Source organism: Engraulis encrasicolus, chromosome 7 (genome assembly GCF_034702125.1).
Source record: "Engraulis encrasicolus isolate BLACKSEA-1 chromosome 7, IST_EnEncr_1.0, whole genome shotgun sequence".
In the NCBI taxonomy this organism is placed as follows: Eukaryota; Metazoa; Chordata; class Actinopteri; order Clupeiformes; family Engraulidae; genus Engraulis; species Engraulis encrasicolus.
This window is the reverse complement of record NC_085863.1, coordinates 12687051-12710210: the sequence shown is the minus strand read 5'-3', so window position 1 is coordinate 12710210 and position 23160 is coordinate 12687051. Positions and strand designations below refer to the sequence as shown.

At 42.7% G+C, this 23160-nt stretch overlaps 2 protein-coding genes across 3 annotated transcripts in view; both read left to right on the top strand.

Moving 5' to 3' along the window:
- Positions 1 to 753: 753 nt before the first annotated feature.
- LOC134452468 (galectin-9-like) lies at positions 754 to 13955 on the top strand. Of its 2 annotated transcripts, none has more exons than XM_063202870.1 (12): positions 754 to 846; positions 1730 to 1818; positions 2685 to 2880; positions 4793 to 4912; positions 5961 to 6029; positions 7776 to 7829; positions 8015 to 8065; positions 8203 to 8274; positions 9776 to 9808; positions 10384 to 10472; positions 12008 to 12164; positions 12972 to 13955. In XM_063202870.1, exons 1-12 carry the CDS (start codon positions 820 to 822, stop codon positions 13116 to 13118), a joined length of 1104 nt encoding a protein of 367 aa, XP_063058940.1. In that variant the 5' UTR covers positions 754 to 819; the 3' UTR covers positions 13119 to 13955. The 2 variants fall into 2 exon arrangements, with proteins under 2 accessions (XP_063058940.1, XP_063058939.1); XM_063202869.1 differs by having other exon boundaries at positions 7997 to 8065.
- A 1484-nt stretch (positions 13956 to 15439) lies between these two features.
- nf1b (neurofibromin 1b) overlaps positions 15440 to 23160 on the top strand; it is a 193838-nt gene continuing 186117 nt past the window's right edge. The window contains exon 1 of the mRNA XM_063202868.1: positions 15440 to 15723. Within this exon, the coding sequence (XP_063058938.1) occupies positions 15664 to 15723 (60 nt within the window). The 5' untranslated portion in view covers positions 15440 to 15663. The remainder of the gene's footprint in view (positions 15724 to 23160) is intronic.

Genomic DNA, 23160 nt, shown 5'->3' with positions numbered 1-23160 from the left:
CCATGGATGAAGTGCCCTTGAGCAAGGCACCTAACTCCACATTGCTCCAGGGACTGTAACCAATACCCTGACAAATAATAGTTGTAAGTCGCTTTGACTAAATGAAAGTGTCAGCTAAGTGCAATGTAATGTAATGTAAAATAGCCTAGTACATATACGACTATTTGTACACCAGCCTGCTAATTTTGTGACCAAAGATATTGAGGATCATGTTTAATTTCTATGCATGTTTAGTAAAAAAAAGCCGCACTCCCGGATGAAATTCTTGCAGTTCAATCTTAATGGGTTAGCATGGCAGACAGACAGATGTTTCGGCCCAAGCCTTCTTCAGCGTCTTTGCTGTTTGCTCGCACCGAAGACCTTGTAAGAAGCAGTTGGGAGTTGAGCGCACTGTCTCTAAAAAAGACTAATTTCTATGCCAGTAAAGGAAATACAATCACGTTCTGGTCCTGGTTATTTTATTTCCATTAGCTGTAAGGTATTTTATGATTAAAGCAAAAGGTAAATGCTGAAAATGCTGTAGAAATGTAAAGGAATATTTCCAGTGAGGCATGGAGTTGCTGTTTTTGGTGCTTTTACGCATCCTTAATGTTAGAGTGGACCAGATGATGCAGACAATAACTGCTCTATTTAGACATGATGAAGTCATAAAATCAGCGGATGCCAGGAAAACGAAACTGATCCTAGTCTTCCTCGGTTGGTACTTCACGCACCAGCAGACGGCAGAACAAAGTGCGCACCACATAACCCACAGGTATAACCCGGATATAGCCAACTCCCATTACTCGTCTAGAAGTGTAAACGTCTCACACGCGAATAATGCAGCAACAATCTTTCAACAACCCGGTGAGTACGTCTTGCATTTTGTATGAAGTATATTGATGTGTTGCTAAGTTGTTTTTCTGCCCTGTATAATGGTAATAAAATAGAGGTAGAATATTGTGCAGAATGCATACCAAATAGTGCAGGGCACGAGGTAGAACGTGTTTTCGTTGACCAGTTCAAAGTGAGTAGCACGCAGGTTTCATGCAAAGCAGAGCAGTGGTCTGTCATGCTCGCAGGTTGGCAGTTATGTAGAACCTGATAATAGCCAATAACAAAATCTACAATTCTCCGCTTCAGTGTAGAAATTCTTATCCTTTTGGTTTGGTTTATTTGTGGATATAGGAAGACAAAAGGTATCCAATGGATAACATGTAAAAGCGTAAACACTTATTTCCAACATGGTCCCTTTGGTGTGTTCACTTCAGCAATCAGTATATATACATTTTTTTTTATTTGCAGTTTGCACTGATAGGACTCCTAGACCCCATTGGCACACACATCCTGGCATAGTTCCTGGTGCCCTTCTGTTTTCCGTGTTGCCATATCTCAGTCCACGCAACAGTTTTCTGTTGTAGTATGCCTGAGCATGCACAGGCTTGGTTTGCAAAACGTTCCCATTAGTTTTCTCTCCATATATGTGGGATAGTAATGTATGGTTGCAAACAATGGCGTGCATCACAGACATTTTGGGGGGCAGTTGCTCTTGTATGTGAGGTCAGGGGGGACATGTGAAACTTCCTTACTGGACTATAAGCGTATTACTACATTATTAAACAAAAAATAAACAAACTTTCAATAGGACACTTTTGGTCCAGTAATGTAAAAGGGCCAGGACCTTTAGCTCATCCCTATCTGTGCACGCTCATGGTTGCAAATGTGACAAAGCTGGAATTGTACTCTGCAGAGAATCCCATTCACTGGTGCCATCAAGGGTGGCCTTCGGGATGGAACGGACATCACCATCACTGGGAAAGTGCAGCCTGGGGCGCAAAGGTATGGACACTTCTCTTATCGAGCCTGTGATATGTGTATAACTAGCTGAAGGAGTGGCACCCTAATGTGAATGTAGCCTCATTATCATCGCCTTTCAAATCTCTTCAGAATTTGGTCTGAACAAGAGCATAACAATTAGCAGTTCCCAATGGTTGACCCGCCTCCCTTTGTTTGCTACTGGTTGTTTGCTTCCCGACAAAGTGGGAGGAGTTCCCGATTTTTCTGGAGCTCAGAAACAATGAGTGTGTTTATATGCAGTTCAGTATCCCAAATATGAGGCATATCCCGGTTATGATCATATTCGGGATAAGGTGTTTATATGAGCACAGAGCGTTATATCCCAGTCTACATTCTTGGCCGTTATAGAATTCTCTTCAAATGCGTGTAGCCTGGATATCAGCGACAGCGTTCTATGGGAAGCCTCTGTATTCGGGATAAGGTGTATACATGCACACACACACACACACACACACACACACACACACACACACACACACACACACACACACACACACACACACACACACACACACACACACACACACACACACACACACACACACACACAAACAGGAGCCGTTGGCACAACAAAAGACCTTATCTTGTTGGCCAAATGTTTAGTTATGTACAACACTTTAAAAAAAGAAATGTGTCTCTGTGTGAGCAGCAATCATCAAAGCAGAACGAGATAGTTGGATAATTGTAAACACTGCTATTTCATCATCAACTTTATTACCAGACTCAAAGTCCACTTTCTGAAACTGAAACACACTTACACTGTATAAAAGACATTTGTACCAGTGTTTCCACACGGATGACTGCTATTTCTTACTGTGTTATGGTTTTCTTCTTGTATATGTCACTAGGTTCCAGGTGGACTTTATGTGCGGTGAAGACCGAGCGCTGCACTTCAACCCGCGCTACAGCTGGCTGATGAACTACGTGGTGTGTAACACCCTCCAGAAGTCCGTCTGGGGCGACGAGGAATACAAACACCCCAATCCCCTCCCCCACGGCAGTGCCTTCACCGTCGTCTTCATGGTCAAACCCGACGTATACACGGTTAGAAGAGAACTTATTCTCATATTATCGAATAGAATAGAATATAATAGAAACCCTACAAAATGGACCATGGTTTATTATGGTATTAGTAGATTTACCATGGTTTTACCATTTACCATGGTTTCATGATTATACTGCAGGGCTTTTTCTGAATGGGGAAATAGGGGCGCTCCGCCCTCTTACCTCCGCGGGTGCACCCTCATACTTCTTTTTTTAATATATATAAATTACTTTTTTGACCGCCCCTAGTAAATTCCCCCCTTCACCCCCCCGCCCCCCGCAACCTGCCTTGATGCTCCCTCATGCCAAAAAATCCTAGAAAAAGCCCTGCTAAGTACTCTGAATCTACCATAATTGTACTATGGCTTACTATGGTATTACTGTGTTTTTTATGTAGTAACATGGTTCTACCATGGTATGTCATGATTACTCTACCCTTACGAAAATCGACCATGGTTTTAATGCAGTAACCATGGTTTTACTACCACATTTTATGGTGATTCTAAATACTATAGTTAGAATATAACTTGGCACAACATTGCAGGGGCGCCGCTAAAATGTTGGGGCTCACATAGATTCAGATTTTGGGCCCCCAAAATCCCCTGTCTGTCGGTTTTATTTACATTTTTTCGGCTTTGTTTAATACATTTTTTGATTCTGCATCCAGCTCCAGTGTGCGACTCCTTTCTTCCCTTTATCAGGGCCCCCAAAATGACAAATGATGTGATCAGCATCCGTTCAGGGGACCTGTCAGTGCTGTCGGGCCCTTAGAATTTGTAACACCTCCTCCCCTCACAGCACCCATGCAACAATGCATGGCACAACATTATGCTGGCACTCTGGCTCTCTGGCTGGCAGCCTGGCTGGCAGCCGGCCGGACTGGTTTGCTGGCTGGCTGGCTGGTCGGTTGACTGGCTGGCTGGCTGGTTGGTTGGTGTCATGGTTGCTGCAGTTTGGGTTTCAAGCTTCAAGTTTATTTATTTAACAAAGGGACAGCATATATTACCAGCATTTAAACAAAAATGCTAAATATACAAGATTATAGCCACGAGGCTAAGATTCTTCAAAGATAGTCAAAGTCAGAGATATTTCACACATTTTAAAATAAACAATACAAAATACAATACCCAAATAAGTAAAAAAAATAAAATAAAAAAAAAAACAGCTGCCAGTACTAACTATGTAAGATTATGTTGACAGCATTGATAATCGAGTAGCCATAATTTGAACTGTTTACTAAATAAGGTTACTGTTGGCAGTTCTCTAATTATACTGGCAATTGTGTTCCTGGTTTAAGGTTTAAGTTTAAGGTTTAAGGTAGCCATGTTGATTTCTTAATGGTGGTTGCAGACTGGTTTGATTGAGAGAGCATTCAGACCCTCTGAGGGGGGAATGATGGCAAAAGTTTGAGAACCACTGGGTTATTGTATGACTTCATCAAAGTAGGCCTACCAACAGTAATTTATGTATTCAAGCCTAGAGAATAATGTAATCGCGGTACTAATCACTGTTCTATACTGTAATCACTGCACTTATCACTGTACTGTATAGAGCTCATGCACAAGCTATTTATGAGTATCACTTCTATATTGTTTATTAGCTGTATTTGCTTGTGCCATAATCCTTTACCATGTAGAGCTTCTTTTATAATCCTTAATTTGTTTCTGAAAAATCTCGATTAAGTCATGTTATGAACTTTTTTCAGCAAACACTGAATAGGACTAGAGCACCTGTTCTCTCATCTTTAGCAAAGGACTAGTATTCTCGTTTTGCCTCTTTGACATTTTCGTTGCTGCAACTTTCTGGCCTAACTTGTTAGTTTTGCTGTACAGACAACTACGCATTAACAGTATGGGTCTTAACGTCTTATACCGAAATAATAGCTGAGAACTGCATGTCTTGTGTTTCCCAGATAGTTGTGAATGGGGTCCATTTCCATGACTACAAACACCGCTTCCCTGCATCCAGAGTGGAAAACATCTTCATCAATGGGGGAGTAGAGATCCACTCTGTGACCATTCAGCCCCCAGCTGTAAGTAGCCTATGGGTGGACATCAAACCCTTACCGTAGAAATACACCAGCGGCGATGCGATTCAAGCGACAGAGTGTAGCAACAAGCGATACAAGCGATTGAGGAGACAAGAGTATGTCCGTACAGGCAGAAGGCAAAGCATTCAAGCATTCCCATTGGCTGTGGTCACTGACCTCTATACAGTCATTGGCTGTCGCGGCTTGTCGCCGAACCGCGTCATAGAAAGTTGAAAAGATTTCAACTTCAAATTGTCGCGCTCGTCGCGCAAATCGCTCTAGTCTCCAGAATCGCTTTTGTCTCTCGACTCAATACAAAGTCAATTACTTCCGTCGCTCGACTCGTTCAGATCGCCGCTGGTGTATTTCTGCGGTTACTCTACCCACTGGGCTGCTTTTTAGGCTGCTCAAAGTATCAATAAGCATTAAGTGCATGAACATATTCATCATTGACCGTTTTCCTACTGTATGTATTACGTTCATTTTGTCTAACTGTTTAACTCAACACTGAAGATTTTATTTTACTTAACAGAAGTATATCGTCGAAACATGTTAGGTAAAAGATTAAACTTTTACATGTTTTAAGTAAAAGAAAATCTTAATTGTTGTGTTTTCCTACTGCATATTTAACTTGAACTGGGAAATGTTAGGGCAGTCATGGGTGAGCGGTTAGGGCGTCAGACTTGCATCCCAGAGGTTGTCGGTTCGACTCCCGACCCGCCAGGTTGGTGGGGGGAGTAATCAACCAGTGCTCTCCTCCATGACTGAGGTACCCTGAGCATGGTACCGTCCCACCGCACTGCTCCCCATGGGGCGCCACTGAGGGCTGCCCCCTTGCACGGGTGAGGCATAAATGCAATATCGTTGTGTGCAGTGTGCAGTGTTCACTTGTGTGCTGTGGAGTGCTGTGTCACAATGACAATGGGAGTTGGAGTTTCCCAATGGGCTTTATGTTTCCGTTGACAATGTGTGGTGTGTCTCTGTGGGGAAAAACAAACACTGAAGGGCGTGATGATAAAGTGAAGGTTGTGTCATTTGTGTTTGTTTACAGCAGCCGGTTCAAAGTGCAGTGCCGACTCGCACAGCCCCACCAATGACTGTTGTTGTTCAGAATTTTGCGGTAACCACTGTTTCTAATACACAGTGCACTACACACAGTGATTAGGTTTCATATGTACATTAAATTTATACACATTTTAACAAAAACATTCAGAGGAGTATGTCCTGGCAGGGCCGTAACTAGGCATTTTCAAATACCGGGGTCAAATACTGCCTGCTGTACCACGGCAGTCTGGAATCTCCCATTGTGACGCGCTAGATTGGGTGTTGATTAACTGTCTATAGATGCACACAGTGGTGTAGTCTACGTAGAACGCGGGTATACGGTGTATACCCACTTCTAAATTTCAGGGATTTCAGTATACCCACTTAAAATTGATTGATCCATTGTTTTGAATAGCACAAATATATACAGTATACCCACTTCATAAAATTCTCAAATATACAGTATACCCACCATAAAAAAGTAGACTACACCACTGGATGCACACCTGAAGTAGTCCCACTATTAGGTCACTTTTCTGACCGCATAACTCCAGTGTATCAATGCGCCAAGGCACGCACGTTCATAAATTACACACAAAAAAGTTGCAAGCATTACGTGCTGAATTGACACATGTCGCATCGCACGTCTGGAAACACCAGCAATGTATAGTGAATCTGGAGCAAAATTTAGTAGGCCTAATCAAATTTCAAACATGTTTATTTCTCCCAACTGACCATCACTCTGTCAACTTTGTGAGAGAGAGAGAGAGAGAGAGAGAGAGAGAGAGAGAGAGAGATTCCCTGCGCAAATTGACACCCGTTTCACGTGGGCGTTTCTTCCCCACCAGAGGAGATGTTTCCTGTGGTTGTAGCATTTATCAGTTGAGAGAGTAGCGTAAGTTGTGAAAAGTATGGGGTATTTTCGGATCAATAGGCCTAACTATGGGAACGCAGTGGAAAATAAATCAAGGGGAGTTTCCTATGGGAGAAGAGCAGATTGACGAGGTGCCTGTTTTGATGAAGTTAATGGCGAGGCGAGGCATTTAGAATGTCGCCAAGACGCGCGGGGTATTTTTTTAATCTATTGAGATCTGTACATTTGTAGGAGTCATGCCAACTGTAGCATAATCTAGTGGGCAAGTCAGATGCACCCATATATCAGATGGGTAGAACATTGAGGCGACTGACTTGACAACCAAATGCGATAGAATTAACGACTGGCTCTTGACTTGACAACCGAATGCGATAGAACTAACAACGGTGTCTTGGCCATAGCAACCTTCAATTTAGAATTAGCAACGGCAGTTCGCCAGAAAGTTATGAAAAGAAGCTTCTTGTGGCGGAAGGAAGTAGTTCACAGAAAACCTTTGTTTTAGCCATTAAAGCATCGAAATAATGCCTCAAATAAATTTCAGACAGTGTGGCAACCGTGGTATAAGCGGGATAATTGACTTCACGGTGTGCGCTTCGCGTCGTGGCCGCATCACCACCTAGGTGTGCATTATTTTTCCTGTTATACGCACACTGTGTCGTCAATTACCCCTTACCTGTGCTGCATATTGTACATATAGAATGCTTCAGTCAAATTCTTAAGGGTTTTTTTTCACTGCCTTAAGGATAATTGGGAGTGGCGTATACAGACTGAATTTATCATTGTTGATCATGTATCGATTTTCATCACAGATACATTTTATATTCCTGAAAAAAAATACAGAGGACATGACCTCTGTGTCCTCAATGGTAGTTATGGACATGTGTCCTGGTATGCTTTGGCTATTTGGTCAGGTGTTGGTTGATTACAGTAATTATGCTTCCTTTTCAGCCTCCAAATGCTCAGAGTGCGCCTCATCAAGCGGCTGTCTGTCATCCTGTGACTGTAAGTATTGATCGACTACCACATCAAAGTGGGCTACTCATCCCCAGATGCCGAAAAGAAAAAAAGAAGAGTTTTCTCAATAAGTTATATTGTGATAGCCATGCTTAGGCATAGCTTAGGTTTATCTTAGAAACTTTCAAACAATCTGTTTGTTCTTTGATTTTCAGGGTTCGTTTGCTCCTCAGGGTTCGTTTGCTCCTCAGGGTTCGTTTGCTCCAAGACCACATCATCCTAGAGTGGGTATTGCTTTTTAAACGTGCTTAACCCTTTTGTATAAGTTCACCGTTTAGATTGAACACCAACGTAATATAAATAGGCTTACAATGTCTCAGCTTAGATAGCATATGGCAAATAAATTGTAATGTGTTATCAGGGTAGGGGGAGACAACACTCCCACAAACAGCACCTCAACAGGCAGCACTTCAACCAAGCAACCCCACGATCGGTGAGTTATAATAAGACTTTAAGAGATTTATTTTGGCACCACAAAAAATGAATAACAAATTATCACGAAAAATGAATCACCTAGAAGCAGGCAGAATACTTACATGTTATTAAAAACAATCAAAATGATAAATTCAGAACTTTTAAAGTTTTCTTCTTTACGTAAACAAAGAAATAAACGCACCGCTAATGGTGACAGAAACAGAAGTATCTTGGAGGAGGTCAGAACTACATTTTTGCCCAACAGCCTTTAGACTCGTGTTCGAAGTGCTAAAGAGTGAACTTAAAAGTGCACTGTGTAATATTTTTAGTAGTTTATTTGCAGAATTCAGGCTGCCCATTCACAAATTTTACATTTTCTTACATGACAAGGGGGATATCTGCCATTTTGAATTTCCAAAAATAAGCATTTTTTGCTGTGAAGCTGTACTGTGGTCATACTAGTAAATATTGGTTTATTACCTAGTAAATATTCATGAAAGTATAACATTTGGCAATAGGCAGCACAGTTTCAATGAGCAGCATAGTTGCAATACCACTCTGGCCACCATTCCACACAGTGCACCTGAGGGTTAGGGTTAGGAACAGGAAGACAGTAGCTGAGGATACTAGCGGGAGTAAATAAGGCAGAGCCATATATTAAGATACTAATATACGACTCTGGAATAAGGTGAACATCAGCACCCCCTGTGGACATTTCCCTTCTTGACACGTGCTCTGAGGCAGAGTTGTATGAGGTAGAAGTCGAAGTACTCTTACTGTACAGATGTAATTGCAAAACTAGCAGTATGATGTTACAAAGTTGAAACCATGTCACCATGTCAGGGGGATAGTTTGTTCAACTAGATCAGGGTGGTTTTAACCACCACTGTAGTTGCTTATAACTAGATGTGAAGCAGCCTTTGTACCAGTGCTACGGTGTCAAAGTAGCCTATGTGGCGTTATGATCAGCAGGGCTTGACACTGGCACCTGCCAACCGGCTATGTGGCTAGTAACAATTTCAGTCTCACTAGCCAATTTGGCAGGCAGCTTATTCCTTAGTGTGACATATGCATCATAGCCTATATTCCGTTTTTTGCCCCTCGTGTATCAATTGTTTGTATTTAAGTTCAAGAAAAAGCTCTAACTCCGTTCCTATCTGCTTGACGTACTTCCATGTAGAAAGTTATGCACTCATCTTGCTTTAGCATCTCATCTTTTGAGGTTAGACGTACGCATTCATGAGAAAGAAAAAAACAATATAAAATCTGTGGCTAGTGGAATACCTGCATGGCTAGTGACTTGGGAAAACCACTAGCCACAGTGGCCAGTGGGTGAAAAGTTAATGTCAAGCCCTGATGACCAGGATTTGTTGGGATGGGATGTTATTACTATGCTACTATGTTGTAAAGGTGTGTCATTTTATTATCACGCTGCTATGTTGTAAAAGTGTGTGATGTTCTGATGACGCGATGTCATAAAAGTGTGTGAAATTATGACAAGGCCTTGTTTGTCTCTCCAGGCACCACCACCTTACACCCCTTCACCGACTTATGTAAGAGTTGCACACACTTGAACACTGATGTTTATGGATTTATATCATAGCTTAACCCATTTTAGCCTAAGGCACCTGCAAAACATGCCTGCTAAATGCCTGAGCCCTTTTTGGGAGAAGGTGCCCCCAGCCTATTGAAACCTAAATATCTCAGCCTCCAAAGCACACAAGCGCATAAAATAAGTTGCATTCAAAAGCCAAGACCCCCATCTTGCACCAGAATGTGTTCATACAGCTCTAACATACCCACATTTTTAATAATAATATAAAACCCCTAAAATCTCAAGAGCCTGAATGCAACATCTCTAGGCTATGTCCATGCGCCTAGGTCAGGAGGTAAGGGTATTGTTGCGCTCTAGATGTTACGATAAATAACTAGGTGGGTGGACCCAAAAGAAGGTATACGGTTGGAGCAGGTTCGCACACTAAACAAGACACAAAGGTGAAGCAAGGTCAAACAGCGTATACGCAGCATCAGGCTAAAATGGGTCAAGGCAACAAATTCAGTTCAAAGTTCACAAACAATCATTTGCTTATGTATCTAATCTATTAATTGTTTTCTGAAATTGTCAAAGGCTGTCCCATACAAGACGGTTCTTCAAGGAGGCCTGTACCCTGGGAAGAGCATCACCATCCAGGGCATTCCAAACCAGCAAGCCGACAAGTGAGGGAGTGCTGTACAGTAATGTTATTACATTACATTATTATTATTATTGCATAACACGCAGCTGATAGGTTTAAGCACAGGGTATTAGTTACAGTCCCTGGAGCAGCTAGGTGCCTTGCTCAAGGGCACCTCAGCCATGGAGTGAGATTAGGGAGTGGAAGGAAGGGTGGGATTTGAACCGACAACCCTGTGATCTGAAGTCCATCTCGTGAACCACTAGGAGACGGCTGCATGTACAGTACGGTGGTCAGGCATGAGGTCTCAGTTGAGGTCACCAACTCTGGTATGTCATGCAAATACTGTTCATTACGTAAGGGCAGCCGTGGCCTAGTTCAGTGGTTCTTAACCTGGGGTGCGGGCACCCCCTGTGGGTGCGCCAGAGATTTCAGGGCGTGCACGGAATTTTGTTTGAGTTGAGGCTGTGACCAAAATTCGGCTTGCAAATATAATAATTGCACGAAATGTAAAGCAAATTAAAACACATTTTGGTCCCAATTTTAAAGTCATTACGGTATTGATTAATGGCTCAAGCAAGAATCATTGTAATTAGTCACTTAAACATTTCTTTAGTGTGAATACACGTGTAGAAGTTTGGGTAGGGGGTGCGCGGCTTGTCTTCGGCACAGGGAAGGGGGTGCGTTAAGAAAAAAAGGTTAAGAACCACTGGCCTAGTGGTTAAGGAGATGGGCTTTAGATCGGAGGGTTGCCGGTCTGAATCCCTTCCACTCCCTGTCTCACTCCATGGCTGAGGTGCCCTTGAGCAAGGTACCTAACTCTGCTCCAGGGACTGTAACTCATACCATGCGCTTAAAATAACTCTAAGTCGCTTTGGACAAAAGTGTCTGCCAAAGGTAATGTCAATGATGTTATTCAGCAGTCTTTTATTAATCATAATGTCACTACATACTAAGTAACTGGCACTGTGTGTGAAGAAGGAGCCAGGGAAAGGGACGGATCACAGTAGCCCCTTAATGCACACCGTACCTCCTGTGGCACGCTGTAATAGACATTGAAAGTTGACTAGTACTACACTACTATGACAGTGCACGGGGCCTTTAGTAATACATTACGACTTGATCATTGCCATTATACAGTGCCTTAAGGGGTTGAGAAGATGACCCTGCCCTGTCAAATTTCATTTAAAAAGAGAGAGAGAGAGGATATATCACAGGTGTTACGACCTGGCTCGTGACAAGCCGCAACACAAAAATGGAGACAACACAAAGGGGAGACAGACAGAACAGAAAGTGAGAGAGTAGAGCGAGACCGGCCGTGTGTTCGCACACACGGCCTAGGAGTGCCTCCTGGAGCACAGCTCCACCTTTTAAGCAGTGCACTGCCCAGGTGCACTCACCTGGCACCCACCTGGCACCAGCCTTGCCCGTGCACTGGCTAGCTAGCACCAGGAGGGGGCCTGCAGGGTCGTCACACAGGCAAGCTCCCAGGGACCCGACGCTGCCGTTTCGCCGCCAACCCTACATTCACCATCTCACTCCACTAACCCTACACTCACGATCTCACTCCACTTCCAGGTTCACCATCAACCTGCGCTGCAACGACGGCATAGTGCTCCACTTCAATCCCAGGTTCCAGGAGAACACTGTGGTCCGCAATAGTCTCCTGAATAACAGCTGGGGCCCGGAGGAGAGGTCTGGGGGGATGCCCTTCCACTGTGGACAACCCTTTACGGTAGGACAGGCTGCTTCTGTGTCTGTGGCCTTACAGCAGTGATTCTGAAATTGTGGGCTGGGGGCGATTCGTGGGCCTTGAAGGCAGTCAAAGTGGGCCCTGGAATCCTTTTCTAAAATTCTAAATGATATTTGTGTGCTGCTGTTGGATATTTGATCATTTGAGTTTTATGGTTTATTGGGTCAAAGGGGGTCCCAAATATTCAATTCAATTCAATTCAATTCAATTCAATTCAATTCAGTTTATTATAGGGACAATGTACAATTAAAACAGAAATGTTGTCATGCATTACACCAGTTAGCCTTAGGCTAATTAACAGGATATAAACACTATAATAAAATAAAATAAAATAGGCTAAAATAGAATAAGTATATGTGAAAACATCAAAAACATATGAAAATACACATAAAAACATGGCAAGTTCCCTGCAGCCATCCACACCCAACACACACACCCACAGCCACCCACACAAAAATAAAAACATTGACATAAAAACATTTGTGAAACTTTCCAAGTTCCAAGTTTGGTCCCAAGTTGGAAAAGTTTGGGAACCCCTTCAGTAATGGCTACTAAGTTGGTCTTGGGATCTCGCTGAGTATACTAGACAATCCTGATTTCTGGCCATAAATGTTTTTGCCTGATGGCCTCGCCCTGGTCCTTGTAAGATCGCCACAAGAGGCATCAGCTCAGGCCCCCTAATTACCACATCACAACTCATGAAACACATTTTACAATTATGGTTAAAATGACTGTCTTGTATTGTAACATAACAGCATCTCTCTCTCCCTCACTCTCTCTCTCTCCTAGGTGATGTTCGTGTGTGACGTGGCGTGCTACAGGATCGTCGTCAACGGCATCCAGATGTTCACTTTCAACCATCGTCATAGTAACCACGAGGAGACGGACATTCTGGAGGTGATAGGGGATGTTAGCTTGTCCTCAGTGCAACTCTAATGCACAACCATCAAAGTACAAAGTATGCATATGGTTCCTTTAGAGCAGGGGGTGGGGAACCTTTTTAATTCGAGGGGCCACTTCAAATTCATCCAAGGGTCGTAAAAGTCCTCCGAGGGCCGTATTATGAACACAAATTAGGATTTCCCCCTGCACTTTAGGCTTATATTGAAGGCAGCCACCTTTGAAACAGACCCCACATTGTCTTGGTCCCCTGAATATAACTGAATTTTATTGCAAATGTATTTTCTAAGATTCCATTACAAAATATGTCATATTTCATGTGAAGCTGCATAACATTAAAATTACATTGGGGGCCAGATAAAACAGCCTCAAGGGCCGCAACGGCCCTCGAGACATAGGTTCCCCACCCCTGCTTTAGAGAAAGAAGTTTACTAGTGTGCACAGATTGCCTTTTCAGATTTTTTTTCAATGTCTATGCCACCAGGGGGCATTGTATGTTTAGTTCTTTAGATAAGACCGTGAGCAAATTAGGTAGGTAGGTGGACGTTAACTTCCTTAAAAACATAGTCGGTGACTTTCTAAAAGGAATGATATTTTACAGAAAAAAAGCCTACAATCGGTTTTGATTCTGTTACCCTGTTTGTATTCATGACAAATTATATAATTATCTGATAGTGTTTCACACAAAAGAATGAATAGATTCTGCCAATCTGCCAACAAACAAATAGTGACTGAGTAGTAATTGCTTCTTTTCTGAGTCTGGCCCTGGAGCTCAAATGTTGTACATTTAAATGTGACGTGCATTAGTATTCATAGTAATTAATGGAATCACATTCATGGAAAAAAGTTCAATCAATGAATAAAAGGTATCAAATCAAATCCATCTGACTTGTCCGTTCGGTCCATGTCTACTGGGTACATTTTACTGTTAATCAGAAAGTCAAAGAATGCGCGCACATCAGTGGCACAGGTGCTGGACCAAACGTAAGATAACTGAAAAGAAAATAAAGGTCCGCAACACTGTTAAATGCTCCCAAAAGATTTATTGGTGCCAATAAATCTTTTGGGAGCATTTAACAGTGTTGCGGACCTTTATTTTCTTTTCAGTTACATTTTACTGTTACTCATACTGGGAGCTACTTTTTTTGTAAATATGAGTTCTATACTGTATGGATGACTTTGTACATTGTGTCCTCACCTCTGAGGTCAACATTTCGTCCAAAGTGTCACTGTTGTGGTATCAAGAAGGGTAGTGCAAGTGCTTGGACACCTCCAGTGACACCTCCAGAAACACCTCCGGAAACACCCGAACACCTCGCCAGACAGCATGCGTGTTCATGTGTTTTGAAGGCGTGGTTTCGAGGGGTGGAGCTGAAGGGAGAGGCACAGTGTGTTGTGAAGGTTGTGTTTTTTCAAAATATAGCTTGCTGGAACCGTTTTTTCCAAGATCTCCTACAGCACCTTTAACATGTTATTAATAATGTGTCATTAGTTGGGCCCTAACGTGGCTGTAATGGTAGGGCAATGGGCTAATGTGCTGGCGACCCAGGCTACCAATTCTAGCCCGGGTCATTTGCCAATCCTTCCTTGTCTCTCTCTCCAATCGTTTCTTCTCTCACACACTGACCTGTCACTAATAAAGACTAAAAGACTAAATAAATACATAAATAATGTGACATAGTTGTGATGTCAATTTAAAACACTTCCTGTGCCAATGGAGGCATCACATTACACACACATTGGGGCTTATGAACTGGGCAGGGCAGACCGACTGAATTGAATGCATTCTGTGGCATGTGATGAGGAAATGATCTCATAGGCTGATTGACAGTGGGATTTTTTCTGGGCCATGCCCCGTCTTACCGAATGAACTAACACTTAACTTAAAAAAAACAAAAAACATAATATCTCCACTTTATTTTTCTTGTTAATAGGCTGGTCATACTATTTATCATGACAACAATGATTGTCAGGAATCGTAGGCTACAGAATAGCAGAATAAAACGGAGGCCTATAACAATGAGTCACCGAAAATGTAGGCCTACAGAAGTTGACCTATTAGTCAGTTTTATGACAGTTCTATGACAAGTGTCAGAGTGCCCTAGAGAAGGCCTAAGTAACTTTGTCACTCACACACATATCAGGGTTTTATGTGCTACTTCTAAAATGTGCAGTATTTACATGATCACGTCGCAGTCTCTCTGGGTCTGAACACAACATCACGAGAAGTAGCAACTTCAACAAAGGACATAATTAACATGAATGAAAACACACATCCACTCTATTCATTCTGTTGTAGACTACGCCGCATACACCAGTTGTGAGGTAACGCAGGCGCAGTAGTTGTCCATCACAGCAGCCTCACTGCTGTGTGTCGCTGCTTGGGAAGGAGGATTTAAACTTCCGGCACTGTCATGGCGGCGTGGTGGTGCCTCTGATTGAGAAACGGGAGAATAACAAACCGCCCCCACCTATCGGCTATTTTATATGTATTTGAGGATTTACCACTCGCCGTTCTGAAGAAATACACAATTCACGGGGGGATAAGCAGAAGCCCGTCGCGGCTGCGTCTTGGCCCGCCATGGCTGCACATAAACCCGTAGAATGGGTTCAGGCCGTAATTAATAGATTTGACGAGCAGGTATGTATAACCTACGAGATCCTTTGGAAATACTACCGTGTCTTTGATACCGATAGGTTATATTACACGTTGCAGGGTCTTGCTGCATTTGTGACATCGCCGGAGTTGGACACAGTGAGGTAGTCTCTGTTTCGATATGCTAGGATTGCGGATTGCGATTTGATAGCTCGTTTGCCCAGCACCACTCCTGTGCAGGAGGACTGCATCAGGCAAAACAACGGGGCTTGCTAACGTTAGTTCTTCCCAAAGGACAAGACCTATAGGCATTCTGAAACCTAGCCGACAAGACAAAATGACTTAACAACAGTTTATGCAAAACCTACGTGCTAAAATTGTTGACTTTATCTGTTCGACGATGTTAAACGGGAACTATTGAGATCTCCAGCAAGACATTCGGCACTCTGAGATACCCACACAGCATCAGCAGAGCTCAGATGTTCGGCTAGCTAGCTACACAACCTCCCGTCCCCTGGTCAGCCACCTAGGTGCTAAATGGACATGTGAAAGATGTGCAATGTAAAGCATTTCATTCTGGTTTAGTATTACGGATGTACTGCACTGTCGTTGTCACTGTTAGCTGTCAGTTTGCATGGAGCCACGGGCTGCAGCTAGCTCTGTAGACAAACCCTCAACTCCTGGGTCTGACTGGTGTTCTTGACTTCTAGATTCTCTGCATTTGTGGAGCGGATCAACTAAATGCACTACGAGAGTGAATTTTACCTGTGCGTTTTGTCAAGAATACCATGTCGCCAGTGTTCATTGCAGCAGCAAACAGCTGATTCTATGTACACATCCTAAAATGTAAACAATGGCCCTGTAAGACTGATTCATGTAAGACTACTTCTTCTTTATGATATTGAAGCACCGTGATTGGCATTTCACTTTACCACTGCCAACTCTAAACGCTGTCATCAGCATGTCATGAACTCCAATGTTATGTCAGCAGAATATTAGTTTTTTTTATACTTCACATCCACATGCTCGGTCAATTACAGTAACTTACTGTCACTGTAGTACCAGTGTTATGATGGTCATTTTAGTTTCTGATGTTCTGATAGAATTGTCTCAGAGCACACCCCAGACACTCAACTCGGTCATGGTCTTGGATGTAGTCTGGGCAGAGGCAATGGGATTTGGCTTCTTGGGAAAAGGAGAGGAGAGGGGAGGGGAGGGTAGCGTATCAGTCACGTTGCAAGTTATAATTGAAGTTTGCCAAACCTTGCAGCTGTTACAATAAGTCACTGGTTTACTGTTCATGAAATCAGCAAGCTACTCTGAATGTTCTCTCTCCAGCATGAAGAGAAAACACACACACACACACACACACACACACACACACACACACACACACACACACACACACACACACACACACACACACACACACACACACACACACACACACACTCTCTCACTCTCTCTCTCTCTCTCTCTCTCTCTCTCTCTCTCTCTCTCTCTCTCTCTCTCTGGGCCTATCTCAGCTTTCTTCTGGTATGTAACAATGTGGAGTATTTTGACTTGATTAGTATTGTTTGTTTTTGGCCCTGCAGCCATCTTGGAATAGCCTAGTTATTTTCCTATTCACATCTCCGAACACTAACCACAACTCATTGTTTTAGTGCCTAGCAAATAAATATTCAGCCACCTAACTACCCATCATTGTTGATGCTTTCCTAGAACGTCAGCTCAGACGTGACGCTCCAAGTCTGAAGTCAGGTGAAGTTAGTTACATGGTGCCGCCCGGATTAACAGTCTCCTGTTTCGTATTCGGGGGAACATGTTGAATTGATGAAACCTGGTTAAGATAAACCTACAGGAAGTGGTAAACCTGCTAATAGAGGCACGGCTGAAGGCAATGGGTATTTCTCAAAACCTAGTCTGCACACTTCCAAGTGTGCTCAGCCTAATTAGTCATGCCCAGTGATTGGATACTATTTGGTGAACTCTATGGAGTATCCAATCACTGGGTGTGACTAATTAGGCTGAGCACACTTGGAAGTGTGCAGAGTAGGTTTTGAGAAATACCCATTGTTAACTTGAGAAAAACGATGACAGGCTCATCATCATGCAGGCTCTTCTATTAGGAGATTTACGGCCACTACCACTAGGTTAACTTAACCTGGTTTAGGTTACAGCTGAACTACTGTAGACATTGGCGTTCATTTTAGGTGTGGGTGGTGGGGACATGCCCTTACCACTTTTTAAAAATTATATATTTTTGGACCTTTTAGATACCTTTTAGATGCTGCACAGTGGTCCAGAGTCAAGTCCAGTGTTCTGTCTCTCAGCCTCTCAGTCTTATCCTCTTGTTGTTATGGACACCACTAGTTGCTAATTGTACTGACTGTGATTAAGTGTGTGTGTGTTAACTTGATGCCGAAAGCACACACAGACAGCTTGCCAATACGGGCTCATGGGGCTTGTTCTTAAGCTTCCCATTGAGTGTAGTGGGAAAGAAAACCCATTGGGAAACTCCAACTCCCAGTGTCATTGTGACACAGCACTCCACAGCACACAAGTGAACACTGCACACAATGAAATTGCATTTATGTCTCACCCGTGCAAGGGGGCAGCCCCCAGTGGCGCCCCAAGGGAGCAGTGCGCGTGACGGTACCATGCTCAGGGTTACCTCAGTCATGGGCGAGGATGGGGGAGAGCACTGGTTGATTGATTACTCCCCCCACCAACCTGGCGGGTCGGGAGTTGAACCGGCAGCCTTTGGGCTTCAAGTCTGACGCCCTAACCGCTTACCGATAACTGCCCAGTGTAGTGTAGTGGCCTACTGTTTGATCTGTCATGACCGCAGTCTCAGGATCTTTCCTTGTGCATGTGCAATGCCAGGAGAAGACGTAGCCTGTATAGGACTGGCTCAACTTGGCAACTTCTTCTCTTGTCTACTGGCTGTTTACTTGGGTGAACTCAACTTGTGTCAGTATTAAGTTGAAGGCAACTGTACTTCTTTTTATTAAAAATTGAAGGCGTTTCACTCTCAAGAAGTTCATTTGTAGTTAGCCTCCGTTACACTTAACATCAATGATCTTAACCTACAGTGAATGGGAATTGTCATAGGCTTGTTCATTAGCCTAGTTATTAAAAACATGAAACGTTTTAGCAGTTAGGCCATGAGAGTGTTTGTGGGGAAATGTCACTGATCGTAACTGAAACTGAGTTGGGATTGAGATTAAAGGTGTCACTAACCGCTAAACCCACTTAAAACCATGAGGATAATCTCTAAATAGGATTTTGTGTGAGTCTGGTGCCGTAAGCCTGTTTGCACCTCGACTCCTTAAACCTACTTAGAAATTGTGTGTTGTACTGTAGCACTCTGTGCACTACACAGCACCCACCCAGTATGTATTGGGGAGTGTTTGTGGTGTGTGTGATGTAATTGTGTGTGTGTGTGTGTGTGTGTGTGTGTGTGTGTGTGTGTGTGTGTGTGTGTGTGTGTGTGTGTGTGTGTGTGTGTGTGTGTGTGTGTGTGTGTGTGTGTGTGTGTGTGTGTGTGTGTGTGTTTGAGAGAGAGAGAGATGTGTGGGTGTACAGTAGAATGCTGTGTTTGATTGTATGTAGGGCCCTAAATTAACTTTTTTCAACACCTGCCAAAATGACTAGTAGATGGTAGATCTCACTAGCCAAACACACATAAACTAATGGGCCAAAATGGCTACTAAGTTGGTCTTCTCTACCAGCCAAACTGAAATTTCATCAGCATTTGGCCGGTTGGCTGGTGTTAATTTAGAGCCCTGATTGTAGATAGGTTGTCTGTTTACTGGGGCTGTAACGATACACTCAGCTCACGATTCGGTTCGTATCACGATTTATGACCCACGGCTCCACGATTTCATATTAGCCAACATTATAAAATAAAACTATTAATAAAACTGACAACACGCTACTAATACATTTAAAAAGTTGAACATTTTGAAGCTTGGAAGCACTATCACTTCATATCATGTGGTTGTTTTCTGGGCTAATGGGTAACAAAAGGGTCATTTCACGTGAAATCAGACACTTTGGGACCCGACCGACCCGGATTTCAATCATACTTGGTGTGCCTTTTTAGTAGCAAGGTAGCACCCCAGAACTGCATTGGTTTGAATCTGACACTAATATTAAGGGAGAAACAGACTAGGAAAGGTTCACATGTGAGGGTAGGACACTATACATTCAGCCTTGAATATATCAGTCAGTGTTAGTCACAAAAAGATGCCTGTGGTGTTATTTGAAAGCTCTTTTCTGGCTCTACATATTACACAATCAGCTTGGAATACAACAACTCTCAGAATATGAATTATGATACATTGAAAAATTAAAAATTGAATATCTAAAAAAACTATATTTTAAAATGGCCAGTTCCTTGCCCAAACGTAGCCGGCAATGTCATTAGCAACACCTCAAATGCTGGTGTTCGGTTCTTTATTCATTTCAGAGAGAATTTGACTCACAAATATGGCATCATACAGACCACTTACTAATAATATGGTAATACCATAGTAGCATCACATGACAAAACAAAAACAAAACAAAAATGGTCAGTTTCCATGGTCCCAGGTTTCAGAAACTAAGGCAGATGTCCATTTCACCAAATGATGATATGTGAATGTTTGAACATTCCTTCTCTGTGTACCTGTGTCATCTTCCCTTTACCGTACTTTAAAGAGATAATCAATGGCTACACTCTCATTTTGTACTCTACCAGTGCATTTGAAGCAGCAGCTGTGTCTTTTGTAGATAATGTATAAGTACGTCCCGTTGCAGTTAGGTTCCACTACCAGAAGCACATCCTGATGATCCATGACAAGTCTATCTGGTCTGAAGGGAAAAGTGAAGGATGGAGATGGTCCATGAGGATGCAGGAAGTTCAGTTTCACCTCTCCAGTGTTCGGCATACATTCCTCAACACATGCTAGCCACCAGTTGCCATCATATACTGTACAGCTACAACATACCCTTTGATGCTTGAAAATGTAACACATTCCTTTACTGAGCTCACTCTTTCAACTCTGCCTTCTCTGAATGCTGAAAATGGCCTAACTTCCACTGTGTCCATTGACAATGGGCAGAAGCTGTGTAGTTTTTGAGTACCTGAATAGTTCTTGCAGATTCCAACCTTTTCAACGGGTTCTCAGCTTCATGATGGTACATCTCTGTTGTGGCAAACTGGCAATGGATGTTCTTGAGAGAGATGCACCATCATGAAGCTGAGAACCTGTTGAAGAGGTTTGAATCTGCAAGAACTATTCCAGGTACTCAAAAACTACACAGCTTCTGCCCATTGTCAATGGACATTAGGCCATTTTCCGCATTCAGAGAAGGAGTTGAAAGAGTGAGCTCAGTAAGGAATGTGTTACATTTTCAAGCATCAAAGGGTATGTTGTAGCTGTATATGATGGCAACTGGTGGCTAGCATGTGTTGAGGAATGTATGCCGAGCACTGGAGAGGTGAAACTGAACTTCCTGCATCCTCATGGACCATCTCCATCCTTCACTTTTCCCTTCAGACCAGATAGACTTGTTGTCATGGATCATCAGGATGTGCTTCTGGTAGTGGAACCTAACTGCAACGGGACGTACTTATACATTATCTACAAAAGACACAGCTGCTGCTTCAAATGCACTGGTAGAGTACAAAATGAGAGTGTAGCCATTGATTATCTCTTTAAAGTACGGTAAAGGGAAGATGACACAGGTACACAGAGAAGGAATGTTCAAACATTCACATATCATCATTTGGTGTGTATAAATGGACATCTGCCTTAGTTTCTGAAACCTGGGACCATGGAAACTGACCATTTTTGTTTTGTTTTTGTTTTGTCATGTGATGCTACTATGGTATTACCATATTATTAGTAAGTGGTCTGTATGATGCCATATTTGTGAGTCAAATTCTCTCTGAAATGAATAAAGAACCGAACACCAGCATTTGAGGTGTTGCTAATGACATTGCCGGCTACGTTTGGACAAGGAACTGGCCATTTTAAAATATAGTTTTTTTAGATATTCAATGTTTAATTTATCATAATTCATATTCTGAGAGTTGTTGTATTCCAAGCTGATTGTGTAATATGTGGAGCCAGAAAAGAGCTTTCAAACAATACCACAGGCATATTTTTGTGACTAACACTGACTGATATATTCAAGGCTGAATGTATAGTGTCCTACCCTAAAATGTGAACCTTTCCTAGTCTGTTTCTCCCTTAATATTAGTGTCAGATTCAAACCAATGCAGTTCTGGGGTGCTACCTTGCTACTAAAAAGGCACACCAAGTATGATTGAAATCTGGATCGGTCGGGTCCCAAAGTGTATGATTTCACATGAAATGACCCAAAACTTTAAAAGGACGTATCACGATACTGCCTCCTTGTATCACAATACAGTATCGTGACTGTGTATCACGATTTCTCGGTTCGATACAATATTGTTACAGCCATACTGTTTACAAACATTCACAATGTGAGGAGGGGCAAGATGCTAAGCAGCCAACCATGTGAGCGTATTTCTTGAGTGACAGTCATTTCCAACAATCAGAGGTTGAACAGTGCACAGCCAGGGTTGCGCAACCAGTGATTGTTTACAAACGGGAAACCCATGGTGTTGTTGTTATCACTATGTTGGGTTTTGTTTACATAGTGCATATTATGTATAGCCTATTTGTTTACATGTTTGAGATTTGGTTTTTTTTTGCCTTCAATCGTCAATTCCCAGAGGAGGGAATGCATGTGTACATCAACTACCTATCGGTGTCTGTTTATTATGGTTCCATCTTCCCATTGGGGTTTTCTAAGAATCTGGATCAAACCAGGTTCAGTTAAGAGGTAAATCGTCTAATAGAAGAGCCCACAGTCCCAATTTCCTTGAGGAAATGAGCACTTCAGGCTCTTCTATTAGATGATTTACCTCTTAACTTAACCTGGTTTACTCCTGAACCAGCTTCTTAGTACAGGCCCCAGCAGCCACACAGCTGTTTTCTCATCCTGAGAACATTATAAGTTGTCTCTATATCTGCCCTCATGTCCTACACATCGAGCTTTTACTCCCCCTCAGACCACAGTGATGTTATCGGCAATAAAGATTATTTTACACGTTGTCTCTTGTAACGCGATCAATAAGGCCAAGACGGGCAATGAAGTCACGATTGGCATCACTGTCTAAATGTGGCAACTCTCCTCCAGAGGTTGAGTCTGTCTTGTCCACTGTGCGGGGAGATGCCCGTCGGGCGGTCAAAGGCATGGTGATACTCGTAGTTGTTTTTGTAGAGTAGAGTAGAGTAGAGTAGAGTAGAGTAGAGTAGAGTAGAGTGGAGTACTTTTTAGGGATGCACGATGTCAAAAATTTCGGCCGATACCGATATCCAATTATGATATTGTGGTTTTCGCCGATGACCGATATTAACCGATACCGATGTTTTTCTTTCTTTTTTAAAAAAAAAGAGATGA

What these genes read in the sequence shown, in the direction of transcription:
- LOC134452468 (XM_063202869.1), top strand. Translation starts at nt 820, where the DNA reads ATGCAGCAACAATCTTTCAACAACCCG. An exon ending in ACCAAGCAACCCCACGATCG is followed by an intron (nt 8,275 to 9,775) that starts GTGAGTTATAAT and finishes TTGTCTCTCCAG; the next exon opens with GCACCACCACCTTACACCCC. An exon ending in CCAAACCAGCAAGCCGACAA is followed by an intron (nt 10,473 to 12,007) that starts GTGAGGGAGTGC and finishes CTCCACTTCCAG; the next exon opens with GTTCACCATCAACCTGCGCT.